The sequence below is a fragment of the Oreochromis niloticus genome, linkage group LG19 (genome assembly GCF_001858045.2).
Source record: "Oreochromis niloticus isolate F11D_XX linkage group LG19, O_niloticus_UMD_NMBU, whole genome shotgun sequence".
Lineage (NCBI taxonomy): Eukaryota > Metazoa > Chordata > Actinopteri > Cichliformes > Cichlidae > Oreochromis > Oreochromis niloticus.
In genome coordinates, this window is record NC_031983.2 from 10,569,405 (window position 1) to 10,587,970 (window position 18,566).

Sequence of the window (18,566 nt, forward strand, 5' to 3'; positions counted from 1 at the left end):
AGTTGTTATTCAAATGCACATATGACCGATGCTGACTGAACAGTGAGAATGGAGGAGAGGAGAGAACCCGCAGGTGGTAATTTTAATGGTGGCTTTAAGGAATTCATTTGTGAAGAAGACTTCCACGATGAAGAGCATCCTCATCATCAATCTAACAGGCACCAAGGTATAATAAATTAAATTTGTGTTTAACGGGCTTCCGTAGTCAGATTCCTGATTCTGCTGGTTATTTGTTTTTAACCAAGTTTGAACATATGATTGCTAAAATAAGCTAAAATACTATAATTATAAGATGCAATGATTTGAAACAGCTGGGTCAAAGATAAATTAAGGCTATATACCATAATAGAAAATTAGCATGGGCGTGGTGCATTTTTACCTTAGTTTTATTATAAATCTTAATTTCTGATTAATCTTAAGTCAATTATTGATTTCCTGTTGGTTCCCATTATCTCATTATCATTTTTCAGTAATTCAAGTTTTTTTCTTGTTACTTCAGAAATCTAGTTGTCGTTTATTTATTAGTATTTGCCTTTAGTGTGCTTCGTGTTTTCCCTCAGTTTTTGTGGGTTCATTGTTTTTCCAGTCCTAGTGAAGAGTTTTGGTTTTTTGTTCTGTTGTGTTTTGCTTCATATTCTTTTTGTTTAGGTTTTTTCTACTCTAGTGTCTGAAGTTCTGGATTCTTATATTTTAAGGCTTGAGTTTGACTCCTGTTTTGATATCCTTTCATTTTTGCAATGACTCGATTTAATTGTACTGTGAGTTCCAGTTACTGTTTATATCATGGTCCCTGGGTTTTGAGTTTTTGAGTGCAGGACTCATTCTAGTTTTTATTTTTACAGTTGAAGTTTAGTACTTGTTCTCAATTCCTTTGTGTTCACATGTCTTGTTTTTGTAGCCTTACTTTTGTGCCTTTGGGTCTCAGCTTTGGTTACAATTGACTTAAGGGTTGTATTTTGTTAGATCTCCTTTATTTTTCTGTTCTGTTCCTCCTTCTGTCTCATCTCTGTTTGTCTAACCTTCAGTGTTTTGTTCTTTCTGTTTCTGTGTCTCATGTTCAGTTATCTTTTCCTGTCTTTACTTTGAAAGGTTCAGTTTTTCTTCATGTCATGTGTATCTTTGCTTCCTGTCCATGCCCTCCTGAGTCCCTGATTAGCTGTGTCCCAAAACCTAGGCCGCATCCTTCGGAGGACCCGGCCTTTGCGGTCTAAGTGGGCCAGGTTCTCTGAAGACTGAGAAGGCCAGAAGTGCTAGGCTGTGAAATGGGACCGTCTAGCTTTCAGATTTGCTTCACCAGCTGTCTCGGTGGAGTTTAATAAACTCAGCCGTCTGCTCCTTGCTCACTAATATATCACATGACATTGGGGTTAATTCTCGACCATCCCACACTTCTGTTTAATCATTTTTTTGTTTGACGTTTATTCAGCTGTGTGAAAACTAGAACTTTAATCTCAGCCAAACCGATTTACTCAGGAACAAATAAAACACTGAAAAAAGCCAAACAATAACATTTTTAAGTTATCTAAATGACTTATATATCGTGTTTAAAGATGATGTGCTGGGAGTTCACTGTTCTCGCCAGCTCTAGTGAGCCTTGCCCCCGGTCAGCTATCGAGCGGGTCTCTGAAAATGTTGGAGCACTTTTGCAAATATGTGATGTCTTGATAAATCGAGCAGATTTTTGAAGATTGCACAGCTACATTCTCACCTGAAAATATCTTTAAAGTTTATTTTGTGACCCAGAAAGAGTAATATTAAAACCAAGTAGCTGCTGCCATCGTTGGAAACTGGAATTGGTTCAGTTTCCTATTTTGGGTTATTTGTGTTTTTTTCCTTTATTAATTTCCCTCTTGGTTCCTCCTTCTGTGTTTATGTCCCTTTGTGTTTCCTTGCTCTGGTCATTCTTTCCTGTTTTGTATTGTAGGTTAGTTTTTGTAGTGTCCTGAGTTAGTTTTGCTTCCCTCCCTTCATTCCTAGACTGTTAATTAGTTTCACCTGCGTCTGTTTCCTGCTTGGCTCTTGTGTTCTTATTTATCATTTCTGCACTTTTAACACTTTGTTTTATTGGACTTTGTATTAATATTAAAGACTTTTGGACTGCTTCCTTTGGGCCTTGATATAAGTATTTACAAAGCTCAGCAAGTAATAAAAAGATACATTAAGTTGTCTTTATAACATGTAGCACAACTTCAAGCAAGTTTTGTACATGAAAGATTTTCCCTGTCATTAAGCTGAAAATTTCTTCTCTCTTTAGTGTCCATGTTCACTATGAGTCCTGGGAGATGTTACAGACTGGCTGCAGGGAGCCTGGCCCTTCTTGCTGCTGTTTTGCTGATAGTTGATATCGGCCTGGGAGTCCATTGTAAGTCAATTAAACTATGTGAAATCCACCGAATGATTTTTATTGTCAAAAAGATACTGAATTTAGTCAACAGCCCAGAACAACAAAAAAAAGTGTAAGAAATAAAAAAAGGTAAAGTATGTGAATAAAAGTAAAGATAATGTTTTAAATAACGCCGCCTCACTCTCTCGGCTAAAATGATTTGTATCTATGTACTAAAATATGATTTTTGTTTTTCATTATCAGTCAATAATGTTTTTTAAGAATAAGAAAAACAGATAAAACAACTAACCCTATTTTGTAGTAACACTGTCTTCAACATTTGCAGACAACAAACTCACAGATTCTCACCTCACGCTCGATGATACCGAACGCATCAGCAAAGAGCTGGTCGTCCTCCAGGATACTTACAAGACTGCAGTGGAAACCATGAAGGATGCCAGGAAGCAGCTGGACAGCGAGATGAGCAGTCAGACACAAACCAACTGGGAGCTTGAACACCAGACAAAACGAAGCAATGACTATAAAAGTCAGATGGAAAAAATCACAAAGGAAATTGAAACAACAAGATCACGTTTATCAATGATTAGTAAGGCTTGTTTCATTATTTCTGTATATGATAAAAATGATTTGTTTCATAATTTTCTATAAATGTGTTATTTTCTTTTGGAAACAGGCGATGGCTGCAAACACTGTCCTGCAGGATGGATTTTAATGAACTCTGTATGTTACTACTTCCCCATGAAATCAAATGAAATGAAAACATGGAAGGAATCCAGAGATTTCTGTCAGCTGCAGGGAGGAGATCTTATAATCATAGACAGCCAAGACAAAGAGGTTTGTTAATATTTCTGTGGAGACCCGTTCATGATGATTTTTTAAAATTAACTATAATTTTTTTTTGTCAGAACTTGACAGTAAATTTCCTGATGAATCATCAAGATGCCTCCGAGCCCCCGAAAGGCTTCTGGATTGGACTGAAGGATTCTGAGGAGGAAGGGACTTGGAAATGGTTGGATGGAACATTTCTTGTTCAAGGGTAAGAGTTCAGTATGCTACACACACTGAAACTGCCACTTACTAAAATTAACTTCTCCTCAATAATAAATGTGGCTCAGAAGAAAGGTGAAAAAGTGGATGGATTGAAAGCAAATGTTAGCTCTGTAAAGTAAACTGTCTTTTGCTTCAGGTACTGGAACGATGGAGAGCCGAACAACCTCAGTGATGAAGACTGTGCAGCCGTGTATCCCATAGCAAACTTCTTCAAAGCTTGGAATGATGCTAGATGTGGAATCAAAATGAAATGGATTTGTGAAAAAGCGCCAAAATCCATGAGCTAAAATGTCTAATGAGGAATACAGTCTTAGATATGTAAATACTATCACATAAATCACTGTAAGCATTTAAATATCCAGTTTTCTTTAAATCTTCCAGTTAACATGTATAAGGTGGTTTTACTTTGTCTTCATTTTGTTTTCTGCACCTCTCACTGTTTCTTTTGCTCTCTCTCTTTAACACACACACACACACACACACACACACACACACACACACGCACACACACACAATCCTACTGATTCCCCCCCATTCCTTTTATATATAATTTTCTTGAGTTTGTTTAATAAAATGACTTTACTAAACTGCCAAAACAGTGTGTCGACCCTTTATGTCATGAGCACAGTTGTTGTCTGGCTGTGGTTGCAGCTGTTATACCTGGTGAAATGACGACTCTTTACTGCTCCTATTATTATTAGCCACAGAAATGATATAACAGGAGTATACAGGTTGGTATTTTAAAGTCTTTCTTTAGAATTTCTCCCCTCAGATTAGACTCTGCTAGACAGGTGAAACCAAGATGAGCTTGCAACAGAAAGATTTGAAAGAGGAAAATATGGAAAAGGAGAGCAATAAGTCACGATCCCAAGCACACCACATCATCTGTCTAACCTGGTGGAGGCAATGTTATAACATGGGCATGTATGACAGTATAAAAAGGTCCCATCACTTACTGTGAAAAGGAAACTTGGCAGCCTGTAAAAACATGTAATAACCATAGAAGATGCATCCTTTTATGTGTTTTGCATTGGGATGCTGGCCTTTGACTCTGCAATTGCAATCAATTACAAATCTTAGTAAACCATGAACAAGTGACACATGACCTCTCTAAGTAATTGTTAGATGGCAAAAAGAATGATTTATACAATGGACCTGAGGGGTCAAATGCATTGCAACTTAAGAAAACACCATAAGTGATTTTGGGAGACATTAACATGACGAAACACTGAGAGATGCTTTAAAGAAGAGGAGTCGTCATCTGTGTTGTGAGGGAGAAAAAAGGTACAAGGTAAGGTGTGTTCTGATTGCTTGATTCATGTCATACATTACATGTTTGCTATTAATTGCTGACAACAAGTTTTAATTAAAAAACATCAAATGATAATGAATAGATCACACACATATACACATTTAAACTTCTGTTCAAAAAACATTCAGTGGCCTTCAAGGTTTAGATTTTCCAAGGAAAGGGCGCTCCCTGTGGGTCAAATTCAAAAGACCTGTTTCCAAACCTCTTGAAAACGTAATGAACACGATTTATGAAGACTAGACAAATGAACACTGGGGTTATGGCATTAACGGGTACAGTGAAGGTGGAGTATGACGATGGGAGTGGTCTGAAAGAGGGTGCGTTTGTGGCTCATGTGATTCTATTGAAAGATGGTAACTAACTTTATTTTGTGTTACAGTGCAAACTATGTCCTCGTACAAATACAACAGAACTGGTTTGATTGATCTTGTATCATATTTGGATCTTCTTTCATATATTACCTAAGCTATGAAAAAAAAAAAACCTAATAAAGGCTTCATAGGACACCGAGGAAATGAGACTATGAGACATGCCCACACGTGTATTTAGGGCAGAAGAAAGCAGCTCAGTGCACAAAACCTGCAGCAGTGCAATGGAGACACAGCAGAAGACGGGATCAGTTTTCTTCAACAACTATAAAATATTTAGAAACGGTATGGTCTTAAAATTATATTTTGCCTTCTCTTATACTTTCTGTTCATTGTTTAGATTTTAATGATTGAAGAATTCTTACAAATAAGTAATAAGGAATGTAGAGTTCAGGTTAACCATAATTATCATCAAATATGACATTTAACTTATTTAAAAGTGTAAAACTCAAAATGAGCTAAAATACCTTCTAAGTTACTTTGTCCAAATTTCTGGTTTTGCATTTATTTGCTGAACCACTTGAGTTTTTGGCTGCTGTCAACAACAACCTGATTAAAATGAATTCAATTTTTTGTAATCGTTTAAAACCTTTACAACCCCCCACAATATTGTCTGAATTCAAACACTTTTTTTCTTTTTAAAATCTATATGTGTGACCCTGTATTATAGGTGGAGATGGATTTAACTGGTGGGTTATTCTGTGTCTGGGACTCTTGAATGCAGTTCTGTTGATAGTTGCTGTTGTTCTTGGTATTAACTGTGAGTATTACAGTTTGTATGACCTTACAATTTCATTTTCCCTTTTCTGTAGAATTTCACAGTGTATGATGACCCTGAGTAATCCCATAAGGAGAACTGATGACTTTTTTTTTGATGATTGCAAAATACTTAGAAATGTAGTTTGACCGCATCCACTTCAACATGATGATCATTTTTAAACAGTTTTGCTATATAATACAACATTTAGTTGATTATTACATGCTTTACATAATATAATATAATATAATATAATATAATATAATATAATATAATATAATATAATATAATATGCAATGTTTCCTGTTTAGGTGCCAAAGTCAAAGAGGACTCCTTGCACATTTCCAACCCAGCTGTAACACAGCTCTTCGGTGAGCTCGACTATCTCCGAAGCAACCACAGCGATGTGATCGAAGCTGAAGAGGAGGCCAAGAAGGCGTTAGAGAGCGCGATCAACAACCACAAAGAAGTAAAGGTGAAAATTGAGCAGCTGAAGACTGTCAATGACGGTTATCAGAAACAGATGCAAGCACTGCAAATGGAGAAGGCAAACCTGAAGTCCAATATATCAACTTTAGGTGAGAAACTTTTATCCTTACTTATACTTTCCTGAAATGTGTTAACTGGAAAAGACGATAACTCTTTGTTTCTCTCAGAGGGATCTTGTGGCGGATGCCTCCCTGGTTGGGCTCTTTTCAACTCGTCCTGCTATTTCTTCTCCTACACCGAGTCCTCTACTGTCAAAAAGAACTGGCATCAGAGCAGAGAGGACTGTGGTAGTCGCGGATCTGACCTGGTTGTGATCGATGACCAGGAAGAGCAGGTGGGTTGAAAATAAGCAAGCGAGGAAAAGTGACAAAAAGTAACTAAACAAGACAAGTTAACAGCTATACTAGAGTTGACAGAAAGTCATTAACATGGATTTGAACTTTGCTAAAATGAAGACTTAAGAACTTTATTATTCCAAACATTCACACCTACTTTTAAGTATATGAAGTTTTTTATTATTTATTTGCATCCTTGTTGTTACAAGATCATCACACTACAAACAGCCAGCAAGCATGATAGGAAAACCAATAGTTCATTCTGTTACTAACAGCAATCAAACAAGCTAATCATGTTAGCAGTAATATACTGTATTAGCAATGAACACAAAGTAATCCTGACCAGGAAGGTTTTAGTAATTTAGGCACAAACAGAGGTAGATTCAGTGACCTTGAGTGTTTTGAAAGGCGCTTTCAAATAAAATGTATTATCATTATTATTATTATTCACCCTATGATACATCAGGAGGAGAACATAGATGTAGAACAAAATGGGTTTTGCTGCTCTACAGAAGGCAGAGTACCAACAAATTCATTATAATTCATTACTTATAAAATCCAGCATCATAAAAGGAAAAACTGACAGATCCATGCCTGAGCTTAGATACTGTATAATTGAAGCTAATAAATGTTTAAACATACTGATTTTTTTCTTTTTGGTTACACAGAAATTTGTCAGTAGCAAAATCCAAAATATGAAAACCAGTGATCAGTGGTGGCAGAACGGATTCTGGATCGGTATCACTGACATAGAGACTGAGGACAGATGGGTTTGGATTAATAATGTCACAGAAGTCGAACAACGGTGAGAGCTGAAACAATTTTTTTTCTTGTTTGATAATTCATTAAACATATTTTTTAATGAATGTGGATTTTCTCAGGTACTGGATGGATGGCGAACCCAATGACCAGGGAACCAATGGAGAGGATTGTGGGGTTGCAGTTTCCTCCATCTTCAATCCCTGGAAGACTCGTTATGATGGAAGATGCAACTGGCATAATTTACACTGGATATGTGAAACGCCATTAACCTCCTAGGACTTGGCATCCATATGTGGACATCACATTTTGGGTTGTCTAGACCAAAATACTTTACAAGGGCCTGATATCCACTTACGAGGACATTATACTGTCATTGTTCTATCGAAATTTAAATCAAATGTCCTCATATGTAGATCTCATTTTTCTCAGAAACAAAAATCAGGTAAAAAAAAAAAAATCCCTGTAATTCTTTGTTTTTACATTCATCAGGTCCCAATCAGCCCAAATAGCAAAGAGAAATTAAAAATGCATGCCATGAAAGAGTTCAGGTCTTAGGAGGTTAAGATAAACTCTATAGCACTATAGCAGTGGTTGCTATGTCCTCTAGTCTTGCAGAGTATATTACAGTGCAGTTTTGAATGTTAATAAATACATTCAAGACTTGTGTTTGGATTTTTAAAATGAATTTTGACCTGTATTTTTTAACTGTCTTTTAACACTTTTGTGCATTGATTTCTATTGTTCGCAGAAGATTATATATATATGTATATATTTTTATGCTCAAACACAGAACTTCTATTTTTTAAAACATTGGAATTTGTTTCAGATCATGTGAAAACCAATATTATTCTTTTATTTAGTGAATTTTAATTTAACCAAAATATACTTATTGAAGTTTTCTCCTGTTAATTAGTGTGAAACAGACATGACAGCCAGGGCTACTGGTGCTTGTTTCTGTTAATCTATGCCAGAGACTTTAAACTGGTGAAGGTTTGATACTGAAAATATAATATATTTGGAACAATGTGGATTTGGCTTCACATTGTGACATTTCGAGTTGATTAAAATTTGATTTGGTTGCACTTTTTGATAGAGATTAAATGTGTTTTCAAGCCTTTAAAATCTATGTGACTAACATCTATACTTGTGAAGTTGTGAGAGTTCAAAAATGCTAGAAAGTAAAGTAACCACCTAAATGTACTTCAATATCCTATAACGCTGAAAAAATTCAAAGAGTAAAACACTCTCCCTCTCCTCACTCTCATATCTGACATGCCATTTTAATAGGTACACCTGTGTGCCCAAAAAATATCTGGTCCCTTTACTGAGTAATCTGACTAAATCTGCCTCAAACACGGCCCCACAGTGTGTTTTAAAATAACAATTAAATACTTTCAGACATTATGAAAAATCTACCTAAATGATTTTGATTGGTTTTTTTTTCAAGTGATGTATTCAGCTCAGTGCTGACAACATCATTTGAGACCAAGACCTTCTTGATTTGATGCCTGTCAACTCAAATTTTTCTTTCTTTTTCTTTAAAAAAAAAATCAGCATCATATTCAGTTTTTGGTACTGTTACTGCTCTAATGTGTTTTGTTTGACCAACTGTCCCACATCATGATATACGGTAAAAGCTTAACCAGAAATTACAGTTGATATTTTGGGTCATATTTTCTCACAAAACATATCATCTCAGATATCAAAAATGTATCAGCTTTCAGCATTCACATTAGATTTTCAGCAGAAAAATGTTAAATAAGTTGTTATTTATAAGTGAGCTAACTTGACAGCTTAAATTAAAAGTTTGAGCTTCAAATGGCTCCTAAGTCATTTGTAACCTAACACATCAGCGACCAGTTTAAAATTATTAATCATGAAAAAAAAAATAGTAAGCAGTACTGCACATTATTGGTCAGTGTCACAAGTCTTTAACGGGAATTTGCGACATCAATAAAATTGCTGTTAGCTTATCCCCACACCAGATGTTCGGTTTGTTCATGGCGTAACACTTCACAGATTACGCAAAGCTACTAACTAAAGAGTGAGCTGAAGGTTTTCTCTGAGATTTAGCATTAATAAATCAAGTTGATTGATTATTATTAATGTATAATCAGGCTCCACAGTATTTGAAAGACCTTAAAGTACCATATCTCCTAATTGGAGCACTTCGCTGTCAGACTGCTGGTTTACTTGTGGTTACTAGGATATTTAAATGTGTAGAATGGGAGGCAGAGCCTTCAGCTTTCAGGCCACTCTTCTGTGGAGCCAGCTCCCAGCTTTGATTCAGGAGGCAGACACCCTCTCTGCTTTGAAGATTAAGCTTAAGACTTTCTGTTTTGACAAAGCATATAGTTCGGGCTGGATTAGGTGACCCTGGATCCTCCCTTAGTTACGCTGCTAAAGAATTAGCTGCTGGGAGCTTCCCATGATGCACTGAGCATTTAACCTGCTCTCACCCCTTTTCTTTCAAAGTCTTTGGATTCTCTCAAAAAGATCACATCCTGTGTATCTGGAAAGTAACTGTGGCACTTACACATTAATAACATCTATCACTTCCCTTTTTGTTTTTACAGACAGCAGATTTCACTAGAAGTGATTGTTGATGACCTCAGCAGTAGTGGTCACAATCTGTGACAGATTGTTGCTTAAATGCACTGACATATGACTGATTTAGACTGAACAGTGAGAATGGCGGAGAGAAATGGTGGTTTTCAGACACTTGTCCACGAAGATGATTTGCACGAGGAAGAGTATCCTCCTTACAATCGATCTAACAGGATACAAGGTATAATAATTCAAATTTTTATTCATTACACTCCCATAGTCAGGCTTCTGATTCTTTTGATTGAAGTGTTTTTACAGAGTTAAGAAATAATGACAGGACTTGATGATCTGAGACAACTATGTGTAAGGGCTACACAGGACTCTAAAAGGACGTTTCTCGTTGTTAAATTGAACTACTAGTGAACAGTAATATTATAAATAACACAAGTAATATTAACCTAAGTTCTAAACTGATCACATTTTATTCTTTTGAAACTTCATCCAAGTTTCATATATGTGTGTTACCTGCCTTTAAATTAAAAATTGATAATGTTCTGCCTGTTTAGTGTCCATGTTCACTATGAGTCCTGGGAGACGCCACAGACTGGCTGCAGTGTGCCTGGCGCTTCTTGCTGCTGTTCTTCTGATACTGAATATTGGCCTGGGGATCCACTGTAAGTCATTATGAGTTATAGTGCACAGAAATGTTTTCATTATTAAATCATTTCTTGCATTTCTCTTTTACCATTTAGCTAATGGTTATCAAACTTTGCCAATAGTCCAAAACTGTAAACTGTAAAGAAAGCAGCAAATTTTTACTTTAACTTCTCAGAGTGGCTCCTTAGTGCAGCGGTTAATACAAGTGGATAGCAAGCAGACATTTCCTGGATCAGTACCAGCCAGAGACACACTGGGGAAGTGTGATGGCCCATGAAGGGCAACCTGTGTAGGAATGCTGCCAAATCAAACACGAGGAGCTCCTTTGTGATAAGGGTGGCTACTCTGGACTTAAAAACAACTCACTATCAAAATGGTTTCTGAGTAATTTGCTGTAAACCTGCTTATTGATTCATTGTACTGCTGCTAAAATGATTCACACAAATCTTGGAAGTTTACAATAACATTTCTAAATAAAATAGATCATTTGCAATGTTGTCAAACCAACTGATTTATAATATTATTACTAAAGAATAAGAAAAGTAACAGTCTTCAACACTTGCAGATAACAAACTCACAGATTCTCACCTCACCCTCGATGATACCGAACGCATCAGAAAAGAGCTCTTTAACCTCCAGGACACTTACAAGACTGCAGTGGAAACCATGAAGGATGCCAGCAAGCAGGTGGACAGTGAGATGAGCCGTCAGACACAAACCAACTGGGAGCTTGAACACCAGACAAAAAGAAGCAATGACTATAAAAGTCAGATGGAAAAAATCACAAAGGAAATTGAAACCATGAGATCATACTTACCAATGCTTAGTAAGGCCTGTTTTATTATTTTTGTATATAATGGAAAGCACAATGATTTGTTTCATAATTTTCTATAAAGGTATTATTTTCTTTTGGAAACAGGCGATGGCTGCAAACACTGTCCTGCAGGATGGATTTTAATGAACTCTGTATGTTACTACTTCCCCTTGAAATCAAATGAAGTCAAAACATGGAAGGAATCCAGAGATTTCTGTCAGCTGCAGGGAGGAGATCTTATAATCATAGACAGCCAAGATGAAGAGGTTTGTTAGTATTTCTGTGCAGCGGTGTTCATGCAGATTTCTGAAAATTAATTTTTGGTTTTGTTTCTTTTTTTGTTAGAACTCAACAGTCAATTATTTAATAAATCATCAACCTGCCCCGAGACAAACTCGTGACCCGGTCTGGGAGCCTCCCTTTCCTCACCGTGAGAGACCTTGGATGACTTACAGAGACCCTGAGTTTGTGGATTGGATAAGAAGAAGAAACGATTATCAAGATATGTCTCGTACTACGTCGCGGTTCTGGATTGGACTGAGAGACGTCCATGAAGAAGGGACTTGGAAATGGTGGGATGGAACATTACTTGTTGAAGGGTAAGAGTTTAGTGTCATTTAAAATGACTGCTTTCATTTCAAACATCAGGAAATATAAACATAAGCAACAAAAGTGTACTGTACATTGAGATGTCTCCAACAAAACTACACAGCTTATTTTACCTGCTAGAAAGGACTAGGATGAGTTATAAACTTATCAAATTGCATTAAAAGGGGTTGGATTAAATAATTATCAGCTCAATATCATCTATCAGTACAGCAATGACATATGTGCACATATATGCATACGTAGACATACACATCTCTATATACACATACACAAAAGCCACAAAGCACTGTACAAAAGTTAAAACACAATTAATTTTAAGAGAATCATGTTATTTACATAACAGAAAAATGTCAGCAGGAATCCTGATTAAACGAATGCACACTGTGAAACGTGTGTAAATCAGCAGTCAGTTGTGTTTGTAGAAAATGGTCACTTAACAAGAACTCCTGAAGGATAAATGATATGAATAAGATAAAATGTGAATAACAATTCATGTGTATCGAGTGAAAGGAAATGCAGTGTAACTTGTCGTTTGCTTCAGGTACTGGAACGATGGAGAGCCGAATGATCACAACAATGAGGACTGTGCAGCGTTGTATCCCAAAGCAAACTTCTACAAGAGCTGGAACGATCTTCCATGTGAGACCAAAATGAAATGGATTTGTGAAAAAGCACCAAAATCACTGAGCTAAAATGAATGAAATAATGCATCACAATCTTACATAAGCACATGTTGCTATCACACAAATCTCTGTAAGCATTTAATAAACTTTTTAGCATATTAGCAAATCTTACAGCTAAGATGAAAAAGGATTATTCAGCACATTTATATAAAGTAAACTGCTGTTTTGTCCTTGTGAGTACGCTGTATTTATCCACAGCAATGCTACAGTAAATTTTTCATTTATATTATACACAGACTTACAGTGTTAAACACAATGTTAAACCATATTGTCTGTTGATGAACATGTTAATAAACACTTACAGCTGGTAACAATTAAATCTACAGCTTTAATATCCTGTTTCTGTTAGCAGCCTGTGTACAAAGGAAAAGATGATAAATACAGATGCAAAGTCATTGATTATACTTCAATCAGTATTTTTACTGTAGAAAATATTTTGAAAAACTAATGTATGAAATGCTCTCTTCACTAAAATATATGTGAATCTTTGAAAGTTCAAAGTAATCTTTATTTAAACTTCTTCATTTCCTTGAATGAAGTCTGCATTTCAGTCATTAACTCTCATCACAGGGATGCTTTTTGGCAAATTTTCAGCACCAGTAGTCGCTCATTTGAATATTCTTTCTTGTTGTGGTGCTAAGCTTTCATCATGACGTCATGAGACATAAAATTGTAAATGAATTGTGATATTGACTAGAACACACCCACAAGCACCAATCAATATAAGCCTTTGGATTTTTAATCAAATAATGTGCACAAATCATTGTGAAATTCTGCTCTTTGGACTTTGAGGTGCACTTTTGTGGCATTTATGATGTCACCTTTGTTAAGATTAAAAAAAAGCCTGAATATGGTGACGGCTGAAAAAAACGGGTCACAGGATAGAGGATTATTTGTTAGGCTATGAAAAAACTAATATGTGGACAGAAACTTCACGAGCTGTCTGTCACGTGCCTTGTTATATGAAAGTCGGTGTTTAATTTAGAGATGGTACAGGGGTCACTCCAAATAATACTACAGCTTGGTTTTGTGGGACACCAACCTAAATTTGCCATAAGTCAGAGGCCCTATCCAGATCAGTCATGCAGGACATGCTAGGAGAAGTTACCAACTGACTGCTGTAGTAGGGTCTATGCTCAGAGGTACTTCTAATCAGGCACCAATCAAGCATCTGATTGTCAGCACATGGGGTACCAAAGGCTTAAAGCAAGGGTCAATAGCAAAATATGTTGTTTGGCATTGAGAAATTGGGTGTTTTTATTGGGCACAACCCACGCACTCAAGTCTGCTGACTGGCTGTAGCTGCGATGCATCAACTGGAGTATGAATGCTAGATAGAAAGCACTTAAAACATAGAAGAAAGTGCTTGTGTGAATGGGTGAATGTAGCAAGTGTGTAAAGCATTTTGAGTGCTGTGCAAGAGTAGAAATGTGCTATATAAGAATCAGACCATTTACTGCTCAAACCACAAATGTATTTTTTCTAGCCTTATTAAACAACTCCAATATATTTCAAGGTTATAAAATCATGTTTTAGAAACCATTGTGTTTCTTATAAGCCATTTTGATGCTAGTTTTAAAGTCAGATTTATAATAATGATCAAATAGCAGTCAGCAAATAAATGAAAAGTGTTGAGGCACACGTTTTAAACAAAAAACACTGTAATAGTAGGAGTGGAGTTCTTGGGATTAACTGTGAGTATGACAGTCCATGTGACAAAAAACAAGTTCAGTTTCCTTTTTCTTTAGAATTTCACAATGTGTGATCACCAAGAAAATGAAAAATATTCTACATGTTTTATTTTACATTTTTTTTAAAAATATGCCATCCATACATTGGCACCAATTGTCTTTTGCAATATGAAGGTTTTTATTAGCGTGTGCTCAAATATGGGACACCTTGAATTTTATTTTAATTAGAAAGTTTTTGATATATGCATCCCAAATTAAAGAAATGATTAATTTGCACGTGCTAAGAACAGGCAATGGCATTTTCAGGTCTTTATCTGTCATGGTTTTTGGGATATTGATAATAAGTCACTGTCTCATCTGGTTATTGGTTTTACTCAAACTTTTCCTCTGAGGTAAAAATGGGTGGAAAGAAGCAATGTTCAAAAATATATCTTAATCAAATATTTCATTTATGAAACTGAAACTTCACAGCACTCGTTATGTGTGTTCAGATGTTGCACCAGAAAAATTGTTTGCAAATCTTTTATCATAATAAACTAATCAAAATGATATATTATGAATCACTGCATTGTTACTCAGCATAGCCTGTGTTCATGTTTCAACATTTTTTAGAGCGATCAGCATATTCATATCCTCCTGATCAGGAAACTAAAGGGCACATCTAGATGTATGAAAGATTTGTCTCCCTTTTAGTCACTTCTCTTTTTCACAACTTAACTGGAAGTGAATGATTAACAGGCCAGCAGTACCAGGCTGTGTTGAAATAGGGTAGCATTCTTCCACGTTCCTGCTCAAACCACCAGCACATGGCAGATTTCGACCGAACACTGAGAATGGATGCAGGGAGAGAACAACATAGTGATTTCCATAGTGGAATTGAGACAGTCACGTGTGAAGAAGACCTGCATGATGAAGATCATCCTCCTTACTTTCAGTCTATCAGGAACCAAGGTATAAAAAGGTTAATGTACTTTTATAGCCAGTTTTCTGATTATTCAAATGATTGTTTTATTCAAATGTTTGAAACATCATAGAACAAGTAAGAATAATTTGATAGATCATATATAAATCTAACTTAGTCACATTAAGTTACATTACGTCTTTATAAAACAAGCCACAAGTTATTGTTTGTATAGTTTCATGCTGTTCCAACAGTTAAGTTGTAACAATCACTTAATTTCCTCTTTGTTTAGTGTCCATGTTCAGTGTGAGGTCTGTGAGACATTACAGACTGACTGCAGTGAGTCTGTTACTTCTTGCTGCTGTTCTCCTGATACTTAATATTGGCCTGGGAGTTCACTGTAAGTGGGATAGAATATGTCTAGTGCACAAAATCATTTTCACTGTGAAATAATGAGCTCTTTTTGGAGTTTACCAGCCATTGTCTTAGAACACAGAGAACAAAATGTGTACGCGGCTATTGTCTAAAATTGTCTGAAATACTTGCAGACAACAAGCTCACAGATACTTACTTCACACTTGATGATACTGAACGCATCAGTAAAGAGCTCATCGACCTCCAGGATACTTACAAGACTGCAGTAGAAAGAATGAAAAGTACCAAGAAGAGGCTGAACAGTAATATAAGCCATCAGAAACTAACCAGCTGGGAGCTTGAACACCAGACAAAAAGAAGCAATGACTATAAAAGTCATATTGATAAAATCACAAAGGAAATTGAAACCATGAGATCATACTTACCAATGCTTAGTAAGGCCTGTTTTACTATTTTTATATCTCATAAAATTGTAAGAGTAGTGATTATACTGTTTAATAATGGTGGTATTTTCTTTTGGAAACAGGCGATGGCTGCAAACACTGTCCTGCAGGATGGATTTTAATGAACTCTGTATGTTACTACTTCCCCTTGAAATCAAATGAAATGAAAACATGGAAGGAATCCAGAGATTTCTGTCAGCTGCAGGGAGGAGATCTTATAATCATAGACAGCCAAGATGAAGAGGTTTGTTAATATTTCTGTGCAGCAGTTTTCATGCAGATATTTGTCTATTTATTGATTTATTTAATTGTTAGAACTTGACAGTAAATTACCTGATGAATCATCAAGATGCCCCGCTGCAGACCGGCGACCTATTCAGTGACCAACCCACCTTTGAACATTACATGAGTTATATAGACCACTCCATGATACACGACTACTCAGATTATTATGAAGATGCCTCTGGGATGATGCCTCAGTCAAATCCAAAATCCCCAAAGGCTTTCTGGATCGGACTGAGTGATGTCCAAGAGGAAGGCACTTGGAAATGGTGGGATGGAACATTTCTTACTGAGGGGTAAGAGTGAAATATGTTGCACACTGTGAATCTTGGGTAAATCAGCGGTGTGTTGTATATTTAGAAAATGGTGTCTTATTAACACGATTCTTGTCATTAAGAATTAACATGAATGTCAATAAAAGATGAGCAGTGTGGGTTGAATAAAAGCAAATACCATCCCTGTAGAGTAACCTGCCATTTGCTTCAGGTACTGGAACGATGGAGAGCCAAATGATGTCAGCAATGAGGACTGTGCAGCGTTGTATCCCAAAGCAAACTTCTTCAAGAGCTGGAACGATGTTAGATGTGACACCCAAATGAAATGGATTTGTGAAAAAGCACCAAAATCCATGAGCTAAAATATCTGTAATACAATTTTACATATGTGCATGCTACTATAACACAAATATCTGTATATAATACAGTACAACACCTATACAAAATATAGGTGGTATATAAAATAAACAGTTGTTTATAATATGTTTTTTCTTTATAATAATAATAATGGATTGCATATAGCGCTTTTCGAAACCCTCAAAGCGCTTTACAAATCCACTATTCAACTGTGTATACACTCAGAATCAGAATATCTTTATTCTCATTGTAACAAGTATTAAAAAAAAAAATGAAGTGCAGTGCCTGCGGTGTCAAGAGAAGAAAGTTTAAATATAATTACCAAAGAAGTATAAAAAAAGTAGAACAGTCATTCAGTAATAATAAATAGAACCCTGCTTCACATAAACACTATTGCACAGAATGTCCATTGAATAGTATTTGTCGCGTTAATTGTAGGTGATTACTTGTAATTCAAAGCCCTAACAACTACAGGGTAGAAACTGCTATTTAGTCTATTAGTCTTTGTTCTGGTGCTCTTGTATCTTTTGCCTGATGGCAGCAGTTGGAACAGATTATGAGCGAGGTGTGAGGGGTCTATTATGATACTTCCTGCTTTCCTGAGACAGTGAGAGTGCACAGCCAGTGATCACCTGGGCAGTCTTGACAATCCCCCGAAGTGTTTTCCTTGGCAATGCTGAATGCTCTCAGTAAAACATCGATAGAAGGACACAAAATCCTGAAATCCACAACAATCTCCTTGGTCTTAGACTGTGTTCAGGAGCAGGTTGTTGTGCAACTTTATCATCTTGCAACATAACAGGAAATGTCCTTTCAAAATAAAATACCAACAGATGACAATGAGGGCATACCTATTAGTTAGTACAACAACTTAACCTGAAAACTTCTTTTCTTTTGCAAATTTGGCAAATTTCTTTATTTTAATTTGCACATAAATGATAACTATAATTGATTTACTCTGGCGAGCACTAGAGTCTGCTGCACAAAACAATCCTAGAACATAATTTAACCTTATGCCTGAAGTAATACGATATGTATTATACAGCATGTAAGTATGGTAAAGTAATGTTTACATTTGCTCTTGAACCATTAAAATAACTATTAGTTAGTAATAAACTAAACTAAATCATCTGAATACTGAAAAAATAATAATTTTTAAAAAATGGTCATGGATTTGTTAAAAATGTAATAATTTTATTGTCATCTTTTTTGTACATAAAAACAAAAAAGCATTAAATATGTAACCTTTAAAAAGTTTTTGAATAAACGCAAACATGTTAGACTAATTTCGGGGAGGGGGGTGGGGGGTGTTCAAATAAAAAAAAATGCATGATTGGGAACAAAAGCTGTGCGAATTTCATCACTGTGACCAACTTCACCAACATCATCACATATAAAATTTTATTATCCAATGGAAAATATTAGATAACCCCAGCTTATATACAGTATATTGTTTATTTATAATATACACTGATTTACAGTTTTTACCTGAACACTTTTTACCAGGTTGCCTGT

At 35.9% G+C, this 18,566-nt stretch overlaps 4 protein-coding genes across 4 annotated transcripts; all 4 read left to right on the forward strand.

Moving 5' to 3' along the window:
- Positions 1-6: 6 nt before the first annotated feature.
- LOC109194501 (CD209 antigen-like protein E) lies at positions 7-3,990 on the forward strand. Its single transcript, XM_025901050.1, has 6 exons — positions 7-166; positions 2,255-2,362; positions 2,670-2,930; positions 3,018-3,178; positions 3,250-3,380; positions 3,531-3,990. Exons 1-6 carry the CDS (start codon positions 49-51, stop codon positions 3,679-3,681), a joined length of 930 nt encoding a protein of 309 aa, XP_025756835.1. The 5' UTR covers positions 7-48; the 3' UTR covers positions 3,682-3,990.
- A 1,271-nt stretch (positions 3,991-5,261) lies between these two features.
- On the forward strand, positions 5,262-7,802 carry LOC102082425 (C-type lectin domain family 4 member M). Its single transcript, XM_005477070.4, has 6 exons — positions 5,262-5,359; positions 5,745-5,834; positions 6,143-6,409; positions 6,488-6,654; positions 7,324-7,460; positions 7,537-7,802. The coding sequence occupies exons 1-6, from the start codon at positions 5,299-5,301 to the stop codon at positions 7,691-7,693; spliced, it is 879 nt and encodes a 292-aa protein (XP_005477127.3). The 5' UTR covers positions 5,262-5,298; the 3' UTR covers positions 7,694-7,802.
- Positions 7,803-9,900: 2,098 nt separating this feature from the next.
- LOC109195856 (CD209 antigen) lies at positions 9,901-13,046 on the forward strand. Its single transcript, XM_019348619.2, has 6 exons — positions 9,901-10,205; positions 10,531-10,638; positions 11,187-11,447; positions 11,541-11,701; positions 11,781-12,034; positions 12,586-13,046. The coding sequence occupies exons 1-6, from the start codon at positions 10,109-10,111 to the stop codon at positions 12,734-12,736; spliced, it is 1,032 nt and encodes a 343-aa protein (XP_019204164.1). The 5' UTR covers positions 9,901-10,108; the 3' UTR covers positions 12,737-13,046.
- A 2,067-nt stretch (positions 13,047-15,113) lies between these two features.
- Positions 15,114-17,200, forward strand: LOC109195855 (C-type lectin domain family 4 member M). The gene is made up of 6 exons (XM_019348617.2): positions 15,114-15,369; positions 15,612-15,719; positions 15,868-16,128; positions 16,221-16,381; positions 16,453-16,715; positions 16,906-17,200. The coding sequence occupies exons 1-6, from the start codon at positions 15,225-15,227 to the stop codon at positions 17,054-17,056; spliced, it is 1,089 nt and encodes a 362-aa protein (XP_019204162.1). The 5' UTR covers positions 15,114-15,224; the 3' UTR covers positions 17,057-17,200.
- The last annotated feature ends 1,366 nt before the right edge of the window (positions 17,201-18,566 follow it).